Source organism: Haplochromis burtoni, unplaced genomic scaffold (genome assembly GCF_018398535.1).
Source record: "Haplochromis burtoni strain Fernald_Lab_line unplaced genomic scaffold, NCSU_Asbu1 Contig_280, whole genome shotgun sequence".
Taxonomy (NCBI): Eukaryota; Metazoa; Chordata; class Actinopteri; order Cichliformes; family Cichlidae; genus Haplochromis; species Haplochromis burtoni.
Window position 1 is genome coordinate 157507 of NW_024582641.1, and position 22567 is coordinate 180073.

Genomic DNA, 22567 nt, shown 5'->3' on the forward strand with positions numbered 1-22567 from the left:
TATTTGAACTTTAGTCAAATTGTCCAGTCATCTATGTTATGATAGTTTCCAGTCCGTGCTCTTCATGTGCTTCAGCACGCCCGTTAAACAGAGGTGTTGAGAGTTCGATTGTGATCAGACCTGACAGCTCCCTGTTTACAGCTCACCACAGTGAAGTGATAATGTAAGCTCGTAGTCTCGATTTCCCCGACTCAGTGCCAGTCCCAATGAGACTGCCTCCCTTTAACAAAGCAAAAATAAAAAATAAATACTGTAACAGAAAGACGGTGTTTTATTTATGTAACAATGCATCGTTTGTGTGCCATGTATAGATTACTGCACTAATATGGGGGAAGGGAGACAATGACTCATGACTGATTTTGGACATGAGTTAAACACAAAACCTAAACCAGATTTCCATATAAAAGGATCACTGAGATAGAAAGTTAGAAGCAACATGGGGTTGCTATAGATGGTACAAAACAAACAGTGGACCTGAGAAGTGAAGCCAAGGCAGAAGTGCCTTCAGTTGCCATTCTTTCAATGGTCATCCATCCATCTTCATCCGCTTTATCCAGGGCTGGGTTGCGGGGGCAGCAGCCTAAGCAAAGCATTTTGACATTTAAAAAACAAATAAGAAGAAGGATTCAGGGCCCTAAAATTGAAAATGGAAACCTTTTTTCTTTTTTTGGCTATTGTTTAATGTGGTGCTACTTTCTCTCTTCTATCTTGCTCTCTGTTTCACCTCAGGGAAGAATTCATTTAAAGTGGTATTAAAGGCCTTGAAAAGTCATACATTTAACTAGTATTGAATGTGTATAAACATGTTTTCGTGCCATCAAGGTTATCCTTGCGAGCTCTTACTTTAGTGCTAAATTCTGTACAGTAAACAATGAGCTGAAAAACGTCTGTTTTGCTCTTAACAACAATTTTCCAACCTTTGGTTTTCTCCACAGAATGCTGCCTTTTTATATGGCCTTGGCATGGTTTACTTCCATTATAATGCATTTCAGTGGTAAGTACTTTTGAAAAAAAAAAAGTTTCTCATTGCATGTGTGATCTCTGCCAGTTTTATAATTGTTTCTCCATGAACCAAGTGGGGATTAAAAAAATCCTTTTCCTTTGCTGTGTAACGGTCTGACCTTGTGGTAAATAAGCGCACGTTATGTCACCCCAACTTTGTGTGAGGACCAAGAAACTTGATAAAAGCAGAACTGTTTCAGGGAAAGACAGAACAGTTGTAAGGCAAGGTTCCCCTCTGGACTGAAGGCTGCCTTTGTGATTCAAGCTAATATGCAGATAAGAGTAAGAGAAATCCTTTTTTGAATTCCCAGTGCTCAATAGGCACTTGACATATTATTGTCAGGCATTAGTTGTGTGTGTGTGTTTGTTGAAGTATTGCTTTCCCGGCTATTGGAAGTACACTTTTCTGTGTTTATGTGATTTATATGCTGTTAACAGGCACTTTTTGTCATTAAATGTTTACATCTGTTGCACTAGAGAAACTTTGTGTGTTATGAATGATGTCTTTGTATTCCATTAAGTATTCCCAGTAAGCCAAGAGGCACTGGCTGACCCTCAAGGTTGTGGAATTGGTGTAAGTTATCACCACCTCTGCCATTTAATTTTTTAAAAATTACACATGCTGGTAAAAATATTCTTGACTCTTTTTTTTGCTTTCTTAAATCCTTTTAACCTAGGGCTGTTCGATGTAACGATATATATCGGATGATGATATAAAAACGTCTATCGTTTCATTTTACGCTATCGTTTGTTTCGTGGTGTCGCAAAATAAACTGTTTACGGCAATATTTTTTCATGGTTTTGATGGTCACTGTAGTGGCTATATTAATTTGTTAAAGTTCTCTCTTTGTCTTATATTTAATATAACTACACTACAGACAGACAAGCGTTTGTTTTTATGCGTTGTCGTTAGCAACAACGACGGTAAAACCACCGCGTGTCTGCTTGTTCCACATAAACCTTTCACAATAAAGCTCAAGATCCTGTTGAGACTTTTCAAAATAAACTGAATCACGTGAAAGAGCAGATTGTTTACGGATGAGAAGCAAAAAAGAGCCGCCAGGTGCTAAAAAATAAACCTTAGACTCAAACGTGAGTACAGGCTTTTCCCCGTAGCACGCCGTGTAATAAGCCGTGTGCAGTCAGCACAATCTGGAGCTGAACACTCTTAAGACTGTAGAGATGACAGTGGACTTCAGGAGACATCCCTCAACTCTGCTCCCCCTCACCATATCAGACAGCCCTGTGTCAACTGTGAAGACCTTCAAGTTCCTGGGTACAACCATCTCCCAGGACCTGAAGTGGGAGACCAACATCAACTCCATCCTCAAAAAGACCCAGCAGAGGATGTACTTCCTGAGACAACTGGGGAAGTACAGTCTTCCACAGGAGCTGCTGATCCAGTTCTACACTGCGGTCATTGAGTCTGTCCTGTGCTCCTCCATCACAGTCTGGTATGGAGCAGCCACTAAACAGGACAGGAGCAGACTGCAGCGGACTGTACGGGCAGCAGAAAGGATCATCGGCACCCCCCTGCCCTCCATCCAGGATCTGTACCTCTCAAGAACCAGGAAACGGGCAGGGAAAATCATCACAGACCCCTCACACCCTGCACACAGACTTTTTGATCTGCTGCCCTCTGGCAGACGGTACAGAAGCCTGCAGACCAGGACCACCCGACACAGGAACAGTTTCTTTCCCCTCGCCATCTCCCTTCTTAACAGTTGACCTGTCACACTGCTCCCACTGCCAGACTGCACTGCACCTTATGTACATTTTGTAGTATTCATTCCACCTCATTCATTTCTGTATTTTATGTATATAAGTTTAGATTCGTTATTTATAGTTGGTTTACACAGCTTTGTGTATGTATGTGTAATGTGTATATATAGACACGTGTGTGTGTGTGTGTGTGTGTGTGTGTGTGTGTGTGTGTGTGTGTGTGTGTGTGTGTGTGTGTGTGTGTGATTTACATTGCTGTGCTTGAGAGCCACCATCTACCGGAACCAAATTCCCTGTATGTGTCTGCACATATACTTGGCCAATAAACACGATTCTGATTCTGATTCTGATAAATACTCACAAAGAAAACGGCGGCCGTTACAACTTACCGGTATGTCTAAAAATGTATGGTTTCATGCATCGGTTAAAACACTCGACTCCAGCTACATGACGCTCAGCTGGAAACACTTCACGCAAGTCAAGCTGCCCGAGATTCACAGAATTTACAGAAAATGTTACATTTTTGTGATTTATATCATTATCGGACGATAGATGTCTTAATATCGGGATATGAGATTTTGGTCATATCACACAGCCCTAGCACAACAGACTTTCCACTTGTGTATCGTGATTGTATAAAATCTTGGAGACTAAGACTGTATTCAGATTGTTTTGTTCTGCTGCCGCCTGTGCTGGTGTTGATGTGCAAAGACGTGATGAGCGCTGACACTTATTGCATTAGAATGTAGTAGATAAGTCTGTGATGTGAGTGTAGTCATTTTGCTGCACCGACTGAAGTCCCATCAAACAAATCTTGTAACCAGACTTATGGAAACCAGGGGTGTAGCTTTCTTATATACCAGGCTGTAGAGGCTGACCTGCTGCTGTGTCTGTGCCTGTTACCTTTGGGCCTGTTGATTTTATTGCTTTCATAAGCTACACCAGCAGAACATCTTATTTTTTTCCCTTAGCCTAAGCCAAGCTTTTAAAGCTTGAAAACCTTCTTTAGTAAGTCTTTTACTACATTAGTGCTTTTTGCCCTGTAAGGGACCACCTTGTTCCTGGGTCTATTTCACTGAATCCCCATTGTAGAACTTTTACTTTGATTTAAGATCAAATACTTTTAAGTAATGTCCAGCATTTTTGTCTAATGACCAACCAATGATAATACATTGGTTGGTCATTAGACAAAAGCAGATATTTCCTATCAAATTTAAAATTACGTTATACATTGCAGTGCACCGGCTGCATATGCACCTGTCAGGCTTTAGGATCAGAAATGACTACTCGTCTGTGCTCCATCAGTTTCAGGTTCAGGTTGGATTAGCCCTCTTACTTAGTGTATCTCCAGAGCACAAAAAATACTATTGTCAATAACTGCAGTCCACACCAGTATAGTTGGAGTCTACTGGTGGGGAGTGAGACTCAGCAGCATGACAAGCCTTCCTGTTGGGAAACATAAGTGGGCTGCTTAGTAGTCCCTAACTCTCAAAACTGAGGGAATGGCTCAACAGCAAATCAGTAGTTGTCTTTGGATGTGTGAAAAAATGCAAAGGAATAGAAAAATATGATTGGGTGGCTGTTACAGTATTTTCCTACTAATACAAACTTGGGTCAGCTCGGCTCGACTCGAGGGTATTCCATTAGGTGCTAGTATGCTGGTACCCAGTACTCCATTTTTTTTAGTACTGGGATTCCAAACGATCTGAAAATGTGACGTCAACAGACTGACGATGAGTCACATGAGCACATCTCTTTCACAAAATTCAAAATTCTAATTTTTAACACCAGGCAACTAGGGAAAGGGCTTCACCTGCATTAGGTGGTACTCAATTTTAATGGAAAAACGACCAAAAGGGGGATCGGGCCGAGCTTGTAAGGTACTATTGGAAAGGGCTATTAGTGTAGCCGAGAGACCTGCACAGAAAAAGTCTGTGTACAATAAAGAGGAGAAAGATTTTTACGTGAAGTTCTAAATGGTTAATCTAAGACTGCTTGCATGTTTCAAGTGATAAACTATGTCTGAGTTTGCTGAATTGCAGAGAAATTGTTGTCTGCAGAGCCTGCATATTCATCCTTTGCCCTCTTGCTCGCCATATGTAATTCCTTTCCTAAGTGCTTTCTGAGTCTCTCAGTGCAAACAGTGGTTGTAGAGCTGTACAGTCATGTTTCATTCACACTAAGATGAAACCATGGTTTTGACAGGTTTTTGAATCTGTTTGTGTAAAACGGCTGTGAGTGTTGGGGGATGTTAATGGGCGAGGGGAGCATGTCATGTTGGGACCTCAAGGTCAGATTACGTCAACTTGAGCCGGAGGCCCAAAGGAATGCTGAGCTGTCAAACGGTGAATGTTACTTCACAACGCTGTAGTTTTGCATATCCAGAGAGGGATGCTAGCCTATGAATCACTGATTCTTAGTGTTTATTAAAAATAAAAATAAATAAATAAAAAGAAAGCCATAATGGAAGGATAAGATATTAGGTCATAAATGCCATGCTAATTTTGATGTTGAAATAATGTTGGACATTCAATTTCAAATGGTCACCAACCAGTAGCCATATTTCAGATGTGCACCTTTTTGATGTTGAATGGTCTTTTCTAAAGGCCTGGGTCGCCCTCTGTTCATCCTTTGGCTCGAGTCTGCCTTATGCTGTGTGTCACAACCTATTTGGTAGAGCAGCTTCACTTTGGATTGTGCCATTTAGGGAGGGGAGGGTGAACACAGAGGGGAGGGAGAGAGGGAGGGCCCAGATAAACAGGGAGGAGGGAAGGAGGGCAATGAGTTCAGTCAGGCTGCCGTTTGTGTGTGCGTGTATCTGGGTGTTGCACACAGTCAGCAGTGAGCTGAGTGCCCTGCCATACAGGAGAAGGGCTTCGTGCTGATATGCAGTTGCTATTGTTGTCATAGCTACACAGTGAGTGGCTTCAACTGGAAACTAGTATTTGTCTGTGTTTTAATGTGCTCTCGTCTCTTTAGGTTAGTTTATTTCAATATTGCTGAGAGATCGGTGCTGAAATGTTGGAAGGCTGCTGTCATGCTAGCAAATTTACGATTGCTCTGACATACACTACACTTGTGAAGCCAGACCCGCCGATATAGACAAGATCCACTCTGCAGATACTGTTACTGATTTTTAGCTTGCAGCAAAATGACAAGTGTTGAAGAGAAATTTGGGGACTTGAATTTTCAAACTGCTGAGCATACCGTCATCCTTAAATAATCGCTCTCCATTTTCTGCTGGCTGTGCTGTATTTGACATTACAAGGATGGATTTGTTTAAAAAAAGGAGGGAGGGTTTGCATGTGCACTTTGCTTTTATTTTACAGATAAAAACAAAACGGTACAGCGGAAAGTCTGTTTGCCTTTTTCTGGGCTGAACAGAGAAATTAGTTCAGCATTTTGCTGGCAACTAGGGACCAAGATATGAAGTCCTCTTGTTAGCTTTAATGGAACATTATACCATTGTCACGTCAAGTTTATGTGAACTGAAACCTGTTTCAGACTAGAGTAAAAAAAGTAGGATGGCAAACTGTGCAACCAGGAAAAACCACTGGTAAATAAGCTTGGCTTTTGGGTGTGTGTGTTTGTTTGTTTGTTTGTTTGTTTGTTTGTTTGTTTGTTTGTTTGTTTGTTTTTTCTGTCTGGGAACAGTTGAAAGTCAATGCAGTTACCCTCTGGGAGGCCAGAGGCTGAGTGCCCTCTGCTCTGGGCACCCAACTTTGCTCAGCCTCTGGGTGGGAAGTCCAAGGCGGGCAGACTCCAGTCCCTCTTCAGTAGGTTGATGAAGGTTTGCTGTTAATTGCCGTCTAATCTATAAATGCAGACAAGTTGCCAACAAATTTTAATCAGTGGTTTGGTCAATCACATATGGAATAGCACAAACCTGAGTTACTGTTCGGGCACTGAAAAGCATGTCTTATTTTGTGCCAATGTGTGTAGTTGCCTCTTGGACTGTTTATTTGGAATGAGAGGGAAAGATGTTACCAGAACAAGTGTGTAATTGGCACGGCTGGATGGCTTAAAGCTGTAGCTCTCTTCTGTCGCTCTTTCCTCAGTGTTTATAGCCGAGTCCCACATGTTCCTGCTCCGCAATGATGCCGGTATTTTACTGAAACAGTAGAAGTAAACTCAACTTAATGGAAGGAGGAGAATTCTAATGCAAGACACATACAAGGATTCAGCTTAATTTCTGTCTTTATTTTATTTATTTTAAATTATAGTGAGCAGAGCAGGTTCCAGTGTGTCTGAATGTTACAAAAGGGTCAGTGTTAGTTAAATTAATATGCAGAATATTCCAAGTCGTGTGCTTTCCTCTTCAGACACTCGAAGTCAGACGCAACAATACAAAAGTATAATCTGTAAGAATTATTATGAAGTAATGGCAAGGTGTTGTTAAAGAAAGAAAGAGTTAATGTTACACTGCAGTAGATTCCTAAGAAAGCACTCTACTTTGATGGAGGATTTATTTATTTTATTTTGTAAGTCTGCAGTTACCTTGAGAGTTAATAAATATGTATAATTTCTCTGCATCTGTAGCAAGTTTCACACCATCACCATGGACTGGAAGTTCTAAGTGTGCAGTGAATGATGGTTGGGTTAGGGTTGAGTTTTTTTCACTCAGCTGCTCTTCTTGGCCCGTCACAACAGTTGCATCATCATTTGCAAAGCCAATAAACTTTGCATGACATTTTATCAGAGATCCTCTCACAGCAGGGCTTTCTAACTGTAGGATGTGAGACTGCAGCCCCGGTGCATAGCATCAGTTAGGTTTCGCACACTGTAGAATACCCCTGATCAATCATATTTGTACACCCGGCACAGTAAGAGCATCTTCATTAACATGCGGACAGCTTGAAACTGACAATAAATAATGTTTTGTTCTTCTAAACATCGTATATGTCAGGTGTTACACATGGATTTCATGCTTATATGGAGGAACAGTTTGCAATAAAGCAACTCTAAGGTCAAATCCTGCCTCCACTCGAATCTCAGTCCTCAAGCCTTCACACAGTTACCGACAATTTCAAACAGAAGTGTTCACACTTGTATCATATTTACCGATTCCTCTTCAGCCTTGGTACCTGCTCCCTGACTTTTGCTCTTGGTGAAATGCTTGTAGTTTGCTGCGTCTTTACTTGTTTGCCCCGTTTAGATCTGGCCCAGCCTGAGGGAGTTGATTCTGCACGGTCCAATGCTGGCAAGTCTGTCCCTGGCCCAGGGTACAGCTCTGCAGGTCGGATGTAGGCGGGAACAGATTTGAGATTGCAGTATTATCACAAACAGATTGCATGTAGAGTGCTTAACAAATGTGTTAAACCACATGTCATAAGTGCCAACTTGTTCCTGAACTGATTCAGAGAAAAACCACCCCCAAAAAACAGTGGTAGCCGACCGACTCAGTCTTATTGCTGTTTTATCCCCATTCTACCGCCATATTGACACACCAGTGTTGATTTGAAGACGGGCAAGTTGACTACAAGTGGTCTCAGACCCTGGTCCCTGACTTTGAAGCCACAATGTACAATTTAAAAATGGTGTCAGACTATGTTAACTGTTCATCTGCACAATTTTATACAATTTCTTCAGATTTACTGCAGATTTTTATTTGTGTAAAAACAAACAGCGGTGGATGGAGCAGCTACAAAGTTTTGCTTTTCTTTGCATCAGAGTTTTTGATCGGGTGTTTCGATGAAGGACTCCCGCTTGCCTTTTTCCACTAAAGGCATTAATGGTGATCACAGGAATAGCAATGCTGTTTACGACACTAGAAACATGTTTTTCTTTCACTCTACCCGAGCTCACCAGCTCGGTAATGGCTCCGCCTCTTTGCTCTTTATGGTGTGTAAACATACTCTGGGTCCACGTTAAACTGTGCCAGCATCATCACTACTGCTGTTATGTTATCAGTGTTTTTGTTTAAAACTGGGGCCTGTTTGGGCTTAATGTTGTCAGACCTTTTAGTCACACGCTGCTCCTAAACACATTTATACTGAAGGTCCATTTTTAGTCGCACATGCGCGTGAAACCCTCATGTTTACATCATTTAACACATCGGCGCAATATAGAGCCATGCGTTAACCGAAGCATCGAAGCAAAGTTCGTGTTGAGAATTTTTTTTTAATAATCGAGTTCTTGGAATTACTCAATGAAATGTTGTAGCCCTGAAATGATTCCTTTACCTACAAGTTATGCTTCTATATGTATGCAAACATGTAACAGCTTAAGTGAGACGCCTCTGGCTCCCACCAGACCACTTGCCATGAAAAATCATCTTATGAATATAGTAAGCTAACAAAGTGCACATAACTCCATCTTTACTGTAGTGATGAGGGCCTCCACGTAGTTGACCCTGTTGTGAACTTTGCAAGCAAGCAAAGAGGAAAAAAAATTTACTTTTGGGAAAAGACACATGCGTGAAGCTCACATGGAACCATGTGTATCATAGATTTGGGCTGGTAGATACCAATATACAGTAGTGTCTGCAGCACCTTGAAGAATAATGGGAAGATACTAGGGAAGACACTGTCCACTGACCATAAAGGCTATAGTACAATATATTGATACACTGCTGAAGCCATTTTATTTAATTGAAGTAAACAAATTGCCTGCAGCTGTTTGTACAGTGAAATGATTACGATTTTTTTTCTGTTGTAAAAGTAGCATCAAGCCTTATCTGGGCTACCTCAACCTGGATAATGTTTCGCAACACTAGAATAGTTTACAGCTTAGCAGCTGTTATGTTATGTATGGGTTAAGTTGCACAGTTGCATCTTGCTGCCTTAAATGGCTAATATTAGGTCCTCATCCCTTATCTCAACCTAATTTCCGAGATGGTTTTACAAATGGGATTTCACTCATTTTCCAAGTTTTTTTTTCTTTTTTCTTTTCAAAGTAGTATTTACACTTATCTGGTTACCTTGGAGATTTTTATACTCCATATTATTACCATATCCATTCCATTCGCTTCCGCTTCTCCTTTTCAGGGTCGCGGGGGGCGCTGGAGCCTATCCCAGCTGTCATAGGGCGAGAGGCGGGGTACACCCTGGTCGCCAGTCTGTCGCAGGGCCAACACACAGGGACAGACAACCATTCGCACTCACATTCATTCGAACACTCACACCTAGTGACAATTTGGATTATCCAATTAACCTAAGCTGCATGTCTTTGGACGGTGGGAGGAAGCCGGAGTACCCGGAGGGAACCCACGCAAACACGGGGAGAACATGCAAACTCCACACAGAAAGACCCCGGCCTGATGTTGGAATTGAACTCAGGACCTTCTTGCTGTGTGGCAACAGTGCTAACCACCGTGGCACCGTGCTGCCCCTATTACCATATCATCATTATTATTATTATTATTATTATTGATTGGTAGTGTAGTAAAGTCTCCACATGGGCTATATTGGCATATTTTATTAGGTTAACTGTTTGTATTCATTTCTGTTCTTATTAATCCTCCTATTTTCGTGGTCTTTTTCCAGGGCAATCAAGGCATTCCAGGAGGTGCTTTACATCGATCCCAGTTTCTCAAGAGCTAAAGAGATTCATCTGAGACTGGGATTCATGTTTAAAGTCAACACAGACTACGAGTCAAGCTTAAAGGTAAATTCAATTCAGTTTTATTTATATAGCACCAAATCACAACAACAGTCGCCTCATGGTGCTTTATATTGTAAGGTAGACCCTACAATAAAAGATACAGAGAAAAACCCAACAATCATATGACCCCCTATGAGCAAGCTCTTTGGCAACAGTGGGAAGGAAAAACTCCCTTTTAACAGGAAGAAACCTCCAGCAGAACCAGGCTCAGGGAGGAGCACCCAACTGATGCGACTGGTTGGGGTGAGAGAAGGAAGACAGGATAAAGACATGCTGTGGAAGAGAGACAGAGATTAATAACAAGTGATTCAATGCAGAGAGGTCTATTAACACATAGTGAGTGAGAAAGGTGACTGAAAAGGAAAAACTCAATGCATCATGGGAATCCCCAGCAGCCTATGCCTATTGCAGCATAACTAAGGGAGGATTCAGGGTCACCTGGTCCAGCCCTAACTATATGCTTTAGCAAAAAGGAAAGTTTTAAGCCTGATCTTAAAAGTAGAGATAGTGTCTGTAAATCTAAATAGATATGAAGTTTGAGACAGAATCCAGTCTGTGTTTTAAGGATTTTATTTCAGTGGTGTATATCTTCCACCTTGTGTTGTTGTATTTTCACTGAGATGGTAAAATATGTTGGACTGAACTGAAGCATGCATGCACAGATAAAATGGGTGATCTGAGGTTGCTATACCGAGGCTGCAGAACAATGTCCAACTTAATAGGATGCACTGTTAGAGCAGCGGTCCCCAACCTTTTTTGCGCCACGGACCGGTTTATGCCCGACAATATTTTCATGGACCGGCCTTTAAGGTGTCGCGGATAAATACAACAAAATAAAACTAGTACCGGTACCGAAAAAAAGAAGATTTATTCATAACACACGTGAAAAGACCCAGGAAAACCGAGTAAATGATAAAAACGATAACAAAATAACGCTGAAAACCGATAAAAACCCTGAAAACCATACATTTCACACCTGAGCCTCAACTCTCGCAGCCCGGTACCAAACGACTCACGGACCGGTACCAGTCCGAGGCCCGGGGGTTGGGGACCGCTGCTGTAGAGGACTACTGAACAGATGTTGTCTCACACATTTTAATAATGAAGTTACTGATTTCAGTTGGAATATTCTAAATATCTTGAACTATCCATCACAAAGGACTTGGGGTGACAACTCTGGCTGTGGTCTGACGTGATTTAATAAATGTAGTCAGAAGTAAAGCCATAGGGAAGCAGGCGAGCTATCTTATCTTGTAATGTTGTCATAACAACCTTATCAGCTAATATTGGAGGGATACTGGAAGCATTTGCTATTGTGGGTGTTTATGAAGTGTATTATACAGTCTTACTTTGTTCCTTGCACATCTAAAGGTTCTGCACCCACAGCTGATAGAAGTGCAGCTAGAACAAATATATACATTTTGACTCGAGTCATCAGCAGAGTGTCCTTGCCTGATGAGAGTGCTGGAACAATTGAATCATTTTGCATTCATGCCACTTAAGTTTCATGAATTCCGATGTACAGTCACAGATAAGAGCCTTTTAACTTTTTAGATAATTCTGACCTCCCTAGTCCTTTGGATCAACACAGGCTGCAGGATCATCTGTCCTGTGTGTCTGTAATCCCCGGATACTTGTGAGTTGTCGAGACAGTAACAAAAGGAAAAAGGCATTCTAACTTTTAGCTGCCGATCTGTTGTCGGGGATCCCTCTGGGGATTGATTGCTCTGATCCTAGGCTTTGTCCTGTTTCAGACGTTATGTCACACTAGCATACTTATGCCAGTGCACTACAGAAGTTTAGACATGCCAACTGGATATTACAAGTTAAAAAAAAGTAATATTTATTACACTGCCATCGCAGAGGATTTTATTCATGGTGATTATTTATGAAATAAAAGTTCAAATAACCAGAACTAAGAATAGAAAACTAACTAAGAAAAGATTAAATTCCAATAAGTTACAAGTAAGTGTCAATATTGCAGCAATAGGTGCATCAGTGTATTTAACACTCTGAATGACCACAGTCAGAAAATAGCAGGGGAAGCGTCGTTAGCAACAACAACGGTAAAACTATCTCATGTCCGCTTGTTTATTTTCCACATAAACCTTTCACAATAAAGCTCAAGATCCTGTTGAGACTTTTCAAAATAAACTGAATCATGTGAAAGAGTATGCAGAGTGTTTATGGATGAAAAGCAAAAAAGAGCCGTCAGGTGCTAAAAAATAAACCTTAGCCTCAAACGTTAGAACAGGCTTTTCCCCGCAACATGCCGTGTGATAAATACTCACAAAGAAAATGGCGGCCGTTAAAACCTATGTCAAAAAATGTGTAGTTTCATGCATCGGTTAAAGTACACGACGCCCAGCTGAAAAACACTTCACCTTCCCGAGATTCACAGAATTTACAGAAAATATTAAATTTTTTGTGATTTATATCGTTATCGGGACGATAGATGTTTTATATCGGGATATGAGATTTTGGTCATATCGCACAGCCCTATTCATACATTACTAAATCTTTTGGGGAAGGTATAATAAGTGCCAGACACACAAACTCAGACACATATCGCTGTGATCTCAGTCAGCAGCACAGGAGCTCCTCCTCTCCTCTGATGCCCATGGAGGATCTAGAAGGAAAAAGGTCGAGGTGGTCACATTTTCTTAAAAGTAAGTTGTGAGTTAGTGTTGCCTGATCTCCCTGACTTTCTTTTTTTCAGTCAGACTAAGTAACCTAGTTTGAATGTGAGTAGAAATCCTGCCGAAACACGTTTGAGCGGTATGGTTCAGAGGTCTATGAATTCAAATAAATTTGTCATTGATAGAAAAAAGCTGCAACATGCACATTTAAACAGTTCTCTCTCCAAAGAAAACACACCGACATCAGATTAACAGATAAGATGACACAAGAGGAAGTGCATGTAGTCAGCAAGGTGAATTACATTCCCAGAATACCGACAGTCCTGTATATGTGCAAGAAACGAAGTGTGCAACACTCGGAATTTAAGGTGCATGACACGTGTCTTAACTATATCAAGCAAATATTCTGTATTGGTTAATGGTGAAAGAAGTATTTCCTAAAGCTTGACATTTTCAGTTTACAGTTTATTACCAAAGGTTTTAAGAGTTTATACACATGGTGTTCTGTGGAGCTAACTAGGCTGCACGCGTTGCACGTCTTCACTCGGTGTTGGAGGCCACCCCTCCCTGTTTGTTCTGGCTCGCTGCCAACACATATACACACACACAACTGCCCCACTTATCTAAAGGGAGGGGTGGTCTCTCACGCAGAGGAGCTGAGATTGAATAAATGTAAGAAACAGAAATGAGAAAGGAATCAGAAACTGTTTTCTGTAGTAAATGCGTGCAGGAGGGAGAGGGAGGGAATGTAGAAATGGACTTTCAAGAAGGATGCATGTTTCAAGGCGCAGAGCATCAAGTGACTCTAAGAACACATTGCAATGTGAATCACTGCATGTAACTGCACCAAACTTGGATTTACCATAAAGCGCAGACAATTTCATCCCATTAGTGTCTGCTAATGTGGTTAATGAGAGAAGAGGAAATGATTTGGCCCCAGTGTGCTTTAAATTGAGGTTATATGAGTTGGCTGCTTCTGTAGAGCTGCGTAGCCATAGAGAAGAGCTTTGAGCTGAGAAAGAGAGGTGAGATTTGGGTTGGGTGAGGGAGGGGGGGATGTAGAGGTGGTGTTTCCCTGCCTGTTCCAGCTTTGAGGTATTGTGTGTCATCTCTCAGCACTCTCCACTGCAGCCGTCTGCTGAATAGTAATCAGTGACACCAGGATAGAAGAGGGGGAAGGAGGTGGCGTGAGAGAGGGAGGGAGAGAGACAAAAAGAAAGATTGCAAAGAGACAGAGAGAGAGTGAGGAAAGCGAGACATGGGGAGGGAGGTGGAATGCCAAGCTGACAATCCTGCTGCATTATCTGCCTGATGGTAGAGCAAGTGTGAAAGGAGGGAAAGGATAGAAGAGGCTGAGGCGGAGATCTACTGGAGGATGCTGTGGGGTTCCATGAGGAGTGTGATGTGAAAGCGATCTAGGTAAAAGCATTTGTCTTTGCCTCTGTTGCTTGACATTAAAGCATGTGGATGCAGTTGGAGTGTCTGGTGTTTAGTGGCTCGTAGCGCTGTTTAAAAGGGAGTTTGTCCTAAGCAGGGTCCTCTGTGTGTGTCTGCATGCGTGCGCATGCATGTGTAAGTGTGTGTGTGAAGCTCCACTGGCCCAGGGTGAAGCATGCAAAGAAAGATCCAGCTGGACGGCTCTTGATTTTTATCTGGCTGACATTGACCGTCTGTGCGGCTGCTGTCGCTCCAAGACAGCGGGCGCCTCCTTTTTCTGTGTGTGCCTGTGCTTATAGCTGTCTTTTTCCCCAGCATGGACCGCTGATACCGGTGCTTGCCTTTTAAGGTTAAAGCAAGAAATCCTCTTTAATTTGACCAGTTCAGCAACAGCAGCAGTACAGTTTGTTCCAAAAGTGTGCGTGCCATTGAAAGAAGTTCAAGGTTTTGGGATTTTCCTCGTGCTCAGGTGCTGACAGGTTTTACTGACCCAGATTCTAGTGGTGCCTTTTTAAATGCACAAAGCATCATTTGGGACTGTATAGGGTTACAGTGCAGCAACCCTAGGGACTGAAAAAGGGCTCCAGTGATTCGTCCAAATAATCGATGACATCAACTATAAAAATTAATTGATGGGGGAATTTTATTGTCGATGCATCATATCATAAATTTATTTTTGTAACTGCAATACACTACAGGAAGCTATAGGGCAGTATCGCCTATATCGTCTGCCAAGACTGCAGATAATACTAACGAAGAAGAACGTAGCGCGAACGGCAAAACAGGAGGACGGAAGAAAATAGAAACTGAGATTTTAAACAAAAGTTATTTGCAGAGTGTCCAAACTGGCACTTTCCTTCCACGACAGGACTACTGCTGTGCACGAGCATTTAAAACGCCGGCACCCTGGAGTTGTGACGTCAGCTCTGAATGCTTCAGTTTTAGGGAGTTCAGTGCATCACGTTAATACTTTATGTTCAAATTTGTCCAGTAATGTTTATGTTAGATTACCTATCGGAACTTTCTCATGCATGATGCTTGCTAAGCGAACACCATTTCAGTTTTGTTAGCTAAAGAGTGAAATGTGATAATGTAGCTACTCCTGTATGCTAGTTTGTTTGGTTTTTGGTTTTTTTCTCACATTATTATTAGTGTTTATTCTGAATAGTAATTAGTACAAGTTTCTGGGTCATAATTTTATTTTGCTGTGGGCCGAGACAACACAGTGATATTCACAGGTGGGAAGACTTGACTATGTGAAACACTGGAGCCTAGAAGAGGAGGAGGTTCACCCACTGGAAGTGGAGATAAGCATAAGTGAAATGATCGTTGACTAATTGAAGAAAAATTGGCAGATTAGTTAACTACCGAAATAAACTGCAATGAAAACTGTCACCTTGAAGCCGCTTATAGACAGGACATCTTGCTGGAATTTACATTTCACTTTCTCGTATAATGAACTTGAATACAGTTAAAATTACAGCAGTGTGTCAGCAACATCTGGGCATTTTGTGGAAGAACTAAAGGGAGTCCGAGAAGGCCAGAAGAGCTGTGTGACTTGGGCTAATCAGTTCAGTGACCCCATATAGAAGGCATTTCCTGGTACTGTGGCACGCCTTGGCCTCTGCAGACATCTGCCTTACCCAGAAACCCTAGTTCAGATGATGGAATTGGATGCCATTAATAGCCTGCCACTGGATATCAGCGTCTCATTTTGAGGACAAGTTGGACAGGAGAAAGGAGGGGTGAGATTTGTGCCTTAGCTTTTCCAGCTCTATGTCCTCTCTTGTTGCAGTGGCAGGAGTTCATTTATGGTTTATTAGGAATGCTGGGGATTTGGGTAATGCACATTAGTTGGAGAAGAATAGAAATTTCTCCACGATTTCCTTAAAAGTATCACTCCTGTGCTCTGTGCTCTCGGAAAAAACTAGGTTAAATAGTTTTTGTTTGTTTGTTTGTTTTTAATCTTGTCACAGAGATGTTTGATTTGTGTGAATTTGCTTTCACACTAAAATGATTAAATTTTTTTCCCCTCTCTGCAGCATTTTCAGCTGGCTTTGATCGACTCCAAACTCTGCACTTTGTCCAAAGCTGAAAGTAAGTATAGGTGCTATAATTGTTCCAGCCAACCAGTCACACGCTACAACGTAAAGTATGATCACATATGATGTGCCGTGTTGCTAGTGGTATGTAACACATATTGAAAGGGCATAGGAATATTTCTACAGAGCAGATTTTTTTTTCTCTCTCTCTGTTGCTGTTTCCCTGCTGACTCTGCCCAAGACTGGGGTTGCCTAGGAGACAGCACAAGGAGAGAGAGCGAGCTGGAAGTGCTTTCAAGCACATTGCAGATACACACTGTGATTTCAGATTACATGTACACTCTGGGGAAAGTGTCCTACTCCCCCTCCCATCTGTGCTCCATAGTGCTAGCAGTCTGTACCCACTGAGCTTCATGGAGCCATTATCTAGCTTAATTTCTCTCTTTGTTTGGGTTTTTTTGTTGTTGTTTTATTTCACTAATTTCTAATTTCTCACCCCCACAGTTCAGTTCCACATCGCTCATTTATATGAGATCCAGGTAAGCAATCGATAAATGTGGGCCAAACAATTTCATGTTGTACTCAATTAATATAGCATCATGCACCTGCTATAGCTTTATATTGATTTAACAATTTCTCTGACAAGGGAAGACCTTCAGTGTAATCCAGCCTTTTTAAGAACTCAGATACTGTGGCTTATAAGAACAACTGTACTGTTTATTCATAAGTATAAAATAATTCAATTATTAAAAAATTATGATGAACAACACCAGTAATATAAAGCTTTAACTTCTAACTATTATTGTTTGGCTCAAAGGCTGCTGGGAATGATTCAGGGTATATATAGGTACATTACACCCCTACTTTGTACTAGACAACTGGTGTCGATGAGTTACTATATCTAGGTATTGTTTTTATTTACATGTATCTGTCCCTTTGCCTTGTTTAGGCCAAGTTTGAATATGCCATTATGAAAATATGCTGCACTGGGGGTAGAGCAGGTTATTTACTAAGTGGAAGGTTGTTGGATCGATCCCTGGCTGCTCCAGTCACAGATCCCAAGTTGATGCATCCATCAGAGTGTAAATGTGTGTATGTCAGGTAGAAAGCACTTAGGCATAGAAAAAAAAGTGGTTTTTTGAATGGGTGAATGAGGCATGTTGTACAAAGCGCTTTGGGTGCTCAGGTAGAGCAGAAAAGCGCTATATAAGAACCATTACTGATACTATCATGTTGAAACAACATGATCAGGACCTGTTGGAAAATCTGTCAATTAACTACAGAACAGTGTTTTGTTCAAGTATTATCTAAAACTAAATGACTCTAAATGTCAGATCTTGTAGGTAATGGCAGGGCTTCATTACCAAGAGGTGTTTTTATTGTGTGCAGACAGGAAGAGTCTAGAGCCAGACTGTATGTGCAAGGTCTGCACATACAGTCTGGTGGATTGGTTTTTAAAAGGCTATTTTAGACCTGATAAGAGAAGATTCTGTGCATGCACTGACATTACTCTACCTGATGATCTAGACAAAAGGTCAGTAAGCCCACTAAGTTGAAACAAACCCTTGGTTCACCAGCAGGCAGCTCAGATTTCCCCAAAATACAAACCGTTCCTTTTTGTTAAAGCACACAAACATTTTAGTGCAGACACACACACCTGCCAGACTTGTTGAGTCTGGCAGGCCTGTGCTCTTTCACACTGACCCTCCCCCCGTGTGTTTGTCTGTGTATGGAAGGACACTATGAGTGTGAGGAGGTCTTTAAAGTCTTTGTCTGTCTAGATAAAACCATAAAACACTGGCTTTCCTGTCTGGCCTAAACAACCCCCATGTCTACTTCTCTTGCTTGTCCTCCTCTTCCTGTTCTCCCCGCAGAAGAAATACAGAGCAGCGAAGGAAGCGTATGAAAGTCTGTTGCAGACGGAAAATCTTCCTGCACAAGTGAAGGCGACCACACTGCAACAACTTGGTGAGTGACCTTTGCTAATGTAGGCCGATGCTCATGTCCACATGTGAAATGTACCGGATTAAACTGGCTGAAAGTATCTTCAGGCTCGGTTGGTTCGATTCCCGGCTTCCCCTAGTCTGCATGCTCATTTACCATTTACCATCCTGCAAAGAATGGGGGGAAAAAACCATCTGCAACCAGTGATTGCTATAATCGTTGTATTTTTACATCAAATGTTGTAATAAGTGGATTTTTATCTAGTTTGATTAAATAATTCTGGCTTTATTTACTCAGGCATTGGTTTCTCTGTGTGTGTGTGTGTGTGTGTGTGTGTGTGTGTGTGTGTGTGTCTCAGTATTAATCAAAAAAATTCATACATTTATATAAAAATTTTTTTTAAAAGGACCACACGCTGTGATGATGTTGGTAAATTTGTTATATACACTTGCTGTATTACCTATACCTATTTAACTGCTTGTTAATGCAGATATCTAATCAGTGAGTCACAGAATAGCAACTCGTTGTATTTGGGTATGTAGACAAGAACAAGATGACTTATTGTAGTCCAAACTGAGCATCAGAATCGGGAAGGAAGATGATTTTAGTGATTTTGAACATGGCATGGTTGTTGGTGCCAGGACTGGTCTGGTAGGAACTATCCAGTGAGCAGCAGTTATTTATGTTCATGCCAGAAGTCAGAGAATAATGGCCAGAATGTTTTGAATTAATAGAAAGACAGCAGTAACTCGGGATAAGCACCGGTTACAACCAAGGCAGGAATGCACAACATGTTGAACCTTGAAGCAGATGGGCTACAGCAGCAGAAGACCACAGCAGAAACTGACAGTATACTTTGCACAGGTTCACCAAAATGCCAAGATAACCAAGGTAGTGAGGCGCACAGATTAGTTTGTTTGGTGTATTTGGCTTAGTATGTTTGTATATAGTTGTGGTAACCACTGTTGTATCTATCAGGACTTGCTGGAAATTGGTTTTTGGCTAAAACTTCCCATTACAGATGATTTACAATGCTTGCAATAGCCCTGCCAACCTTGTGAGACCACTAGGAATTGCCATAGATTGCTGTCAAGTAGGGGTGGGCGATATAAACGATATACGATAGAAACGATACCGCTTTTTGACTATACCGCTCTATCGCGATAGAGGCGCATGTTGATGACATCATCAACATGCGCCTGTTTTGGTCGAAAGCATCGCAGCGGCTACAACCATTATCATCTGCAAATTATGCCAGGCGACAGTAATGGCAAAGAGATGAAGCACTTTTGAAATATGGGGAAAGCCAAACACTGCGCTTCCTCCACTTCCGTAACATTGATTCATTAATGTTGAATTCTCTCGCAGCTGTTCTAGTCCCATGTTGTTGCACAATACAACTAACCTTGTATTGTGGATGAATAATCTCAGTTGTTGTCCTGACTGAAGTTTGGCATGTGTATAGCATCCTGCTATGCGATTGCATTTGTCCCTGACCACCAGAATCCCTCACGTTAACTTTTATCGAGTGGAAAAAACGTTGGCGTTCATCCTCCAGCTTCACTGTGCTAATGTTATGCTAACATAGCTGTGTTGCTAGCAATCACGTAGCACAACATTATATACCAGGTAGTCCAACTTCAGTAACCCTGCAAACACCATCGCTGTTTAGTTTTCTGTCTTTGTTTATGTTGGAAGTGGTAGCAGAGCTGTACATTTTAATTAGTTTCAAAAATCTCTCAGTCAGAACATGGTATGTCATGTTTAGGTGGAAACTAGCGAGCTAACTTCCTGCTAACTTCTCACTCCGTTAAATTGAATAAATTCTGTTTTCATGGATGTTAAACTTAATTGTTACACCTGGTAAAGCAGCAACGCTGATGAAAGAATTTAGACAGTTTTTAACTCTGTGTTCGTTTGACTTTGGGACCTGAAGCCGACGGAGTTTTGGACCCATATACTCCGCGAAGCTCCTCACTACGGCAGTCGTAATGCTCTGACAATCCACCAAAACATTTTTTAACAGATTTCTGCACGCCAAAATCGGTTCGAGGTCAGTAAGCACAACCAGAATTCATACATAAGGCACACTCGATAAAACAGGCGGAGTGAGAACACATCCGGGAATTTTTTGCGTTCTCGGCTTGATGCGTACTTTGAATTGGAACAGTACTTGGTCTCCGACTGATGACGTATCACGAGTACACAGGAACGCAAGTACACATAAGTACGCATATGTGGTTACACAGGTGTATAGGAGAAGAGCTGTGGGAGGTTTGTCATTGCTCATTACAGTCTTCCTGAGCCTCTGTGTTTGCTTGAAATTGCCCAGTTTATGTGTGTGCACGCACACGTACTTGTGCGTGTGTGTGTGCACACACACTTGTGCGTGTGTGTGCTTGAATGCAGGGAGGAGCTGTTTGTAAAGGCTGGTTCATATCAGATGTTTAAGCGTTTTGAATATAACTGCTTCTTTGACTTTTTCCACTGTTACTCTCATTAAAGTTTCAGAAAGTAACAAGTTTTTATTTATTTGATCTGTTTTTTTTCTTTTTTCTCCTTTGGCAGACAGAACTTAATCTTATCAGAAATCTTACCTTTTTCATTACATTTAAAAAAAAAAAAAAAAAAAAGTGGATTTTGATTTATAACACTTGTATTCTCCTTTGGTATGTAATCATCACTAAATAAAAAAACAAAGCCAGGAGGTTTGTTACAGTTGAATCGTGAAGGCTGATGTTTTGTTTTGCTCTTCTCAGGCTGGATGCATCACACAGTGGAACAGTTGGGGGATAAAGGCACCAAGGACAGCTATGCCATCCAGTGTCTGCAAAAGTCTTTAGAGGCAGACCCAAACTCTGGCCAGTCTTGGTACTTTCTTGGCAGGTACGAAATCAAAGGACGCGGCTGTTTGCGTATTATCTTGTATTGTGTTGTGAAATTTAATTAGACGGCATTTGACAGCAAATTCTGATTTAGTTTTAGTCGTAGTCTTTTGGCTGACCTTACTATATATGAAGATTATTTCTGATTGGATCACTTCCAAACACGTCCCACCTTTCTGCACAACTTAATCGGATCTCATGTCTTCAAATTCATTAGTTTTTATTTAGTTGTCATCTTCTTTTCATCACAAAAAAAACACTTGTTGCCAAAAACATGACATAACACTGTTAGAAGGCATCACAAGATAATTTGTTTGTTTTTTAGCAACCTTAAAATCTAGCTAATGCTTCAGGATGTTACAATGCATGCTCCTGTGCTGCTGTTTCGGTTGAATGTAGTAGATGCCCAGTCTTGACCATGGGGCCAATGCTGTCCTTGAGGTTACAGCCTAAGCAGGGGAAAAAACAAAAAAAGGCATCCCTTAACTGGGTTATTGGTCTTTGCATAATATTCCTTTTAGACTAAGCAGTCTTTACTTGAGTCACTATGTTGGTGCACTAGAATCGGCCTTGCCTGATGACCCACATAAATAGACCTTCCTCTGGATCAGGGTGCTTTTCAGTTCACCGACTTAAAGAGTTTCTAGTTATTCAGGAAAATAAGTTGAAACTTGCTGCACAATAGTCAGCATTCAACACTGTAAAATCACTTCACCATAAAACACCATCTGCACTGGTTTTTTGACTCTGTATTTTGAAGCTTCAACTTTAAAACAGTTGATCATATGTGGACAGTGTGTAGCGTTACCAGCTTGCTTAGCAGGCTGCATGTGTAAACTGTATAGATTTGCAACACACGTCTGGTAATTGGTGCTAACCAGCAGACTAATAAATACCAGAATTTCACTCACCAGATCTGGGCAAACAGCAGGCATTCTTAATATTTTGCCAATTATTAAAAGCCTTACAAGCCTATGTGACCAATTATTGGTCTTTCATTAGGGCAAGTAGCTGTTTAGGTAGAAAAGCTTTTCTACTGCTTGGAAGCTGAAAGCTGCTCTTGCTCTTGATATAGCCATCTGAGTGATACCATGTGCTTAGTAGTCTAAGGAGCTTGGAAAGAAAAGCGCCTGGAGTTTCCTTGAAGACGTTTCACCTCTCATCCAAGAAGCTTTTTCAGTTATAAGTGCAATTTGTGGAGAGTCCCAGATTTAAGCCCTATTGGGAGTGTCCCTAAGATGGCCATGGACCCCCTATTGATCCTCTGCCTAATCACACGAGCCAAGGTGTGAAA

The 22567-nt window shown here is 41.4% G+C and overlaps 1 protein-coding gene across 3 annotated transcripts in view; it reads left to right on the forward strand.

The window, feature by feature from the left end:
- kdm6a (lysine (K)-specific demethylase 6A) overlaps positions 1–22567 on the forward strand; it is a 47704-nt gene that overhangs the window by 9439 nt on the left and 15698 nt on the right. For 2 of the 3 annotated variants that reach the window (XM_042227779.1, XM_042227778.1), the window contains exons 5-10: positions 936–994; positions 10209–10329; positions 16445–16499; positions 16949–16983; positions 18319–18412; positions 21148–21274. In XM_042227779.1, coding sequence (XP_042083713.1) covers positions 936–994; positions 10209–10329; positions 16445–16499; positions 16949–16983; positions 18319–18412; positions 21148–21274 — 491 coding nt within the window. Of the gene's footprint in view, positions 1–935; positions 995–10208; positions 10330–12730; positions 14385–16444; positions 16500–16948; positions 16984–18318; positions 18413–21147; positions 21275–22567 lie in introns of those variants that run through there. The other variant, XM_014339293.2, reaches the window with a different exon arrangement.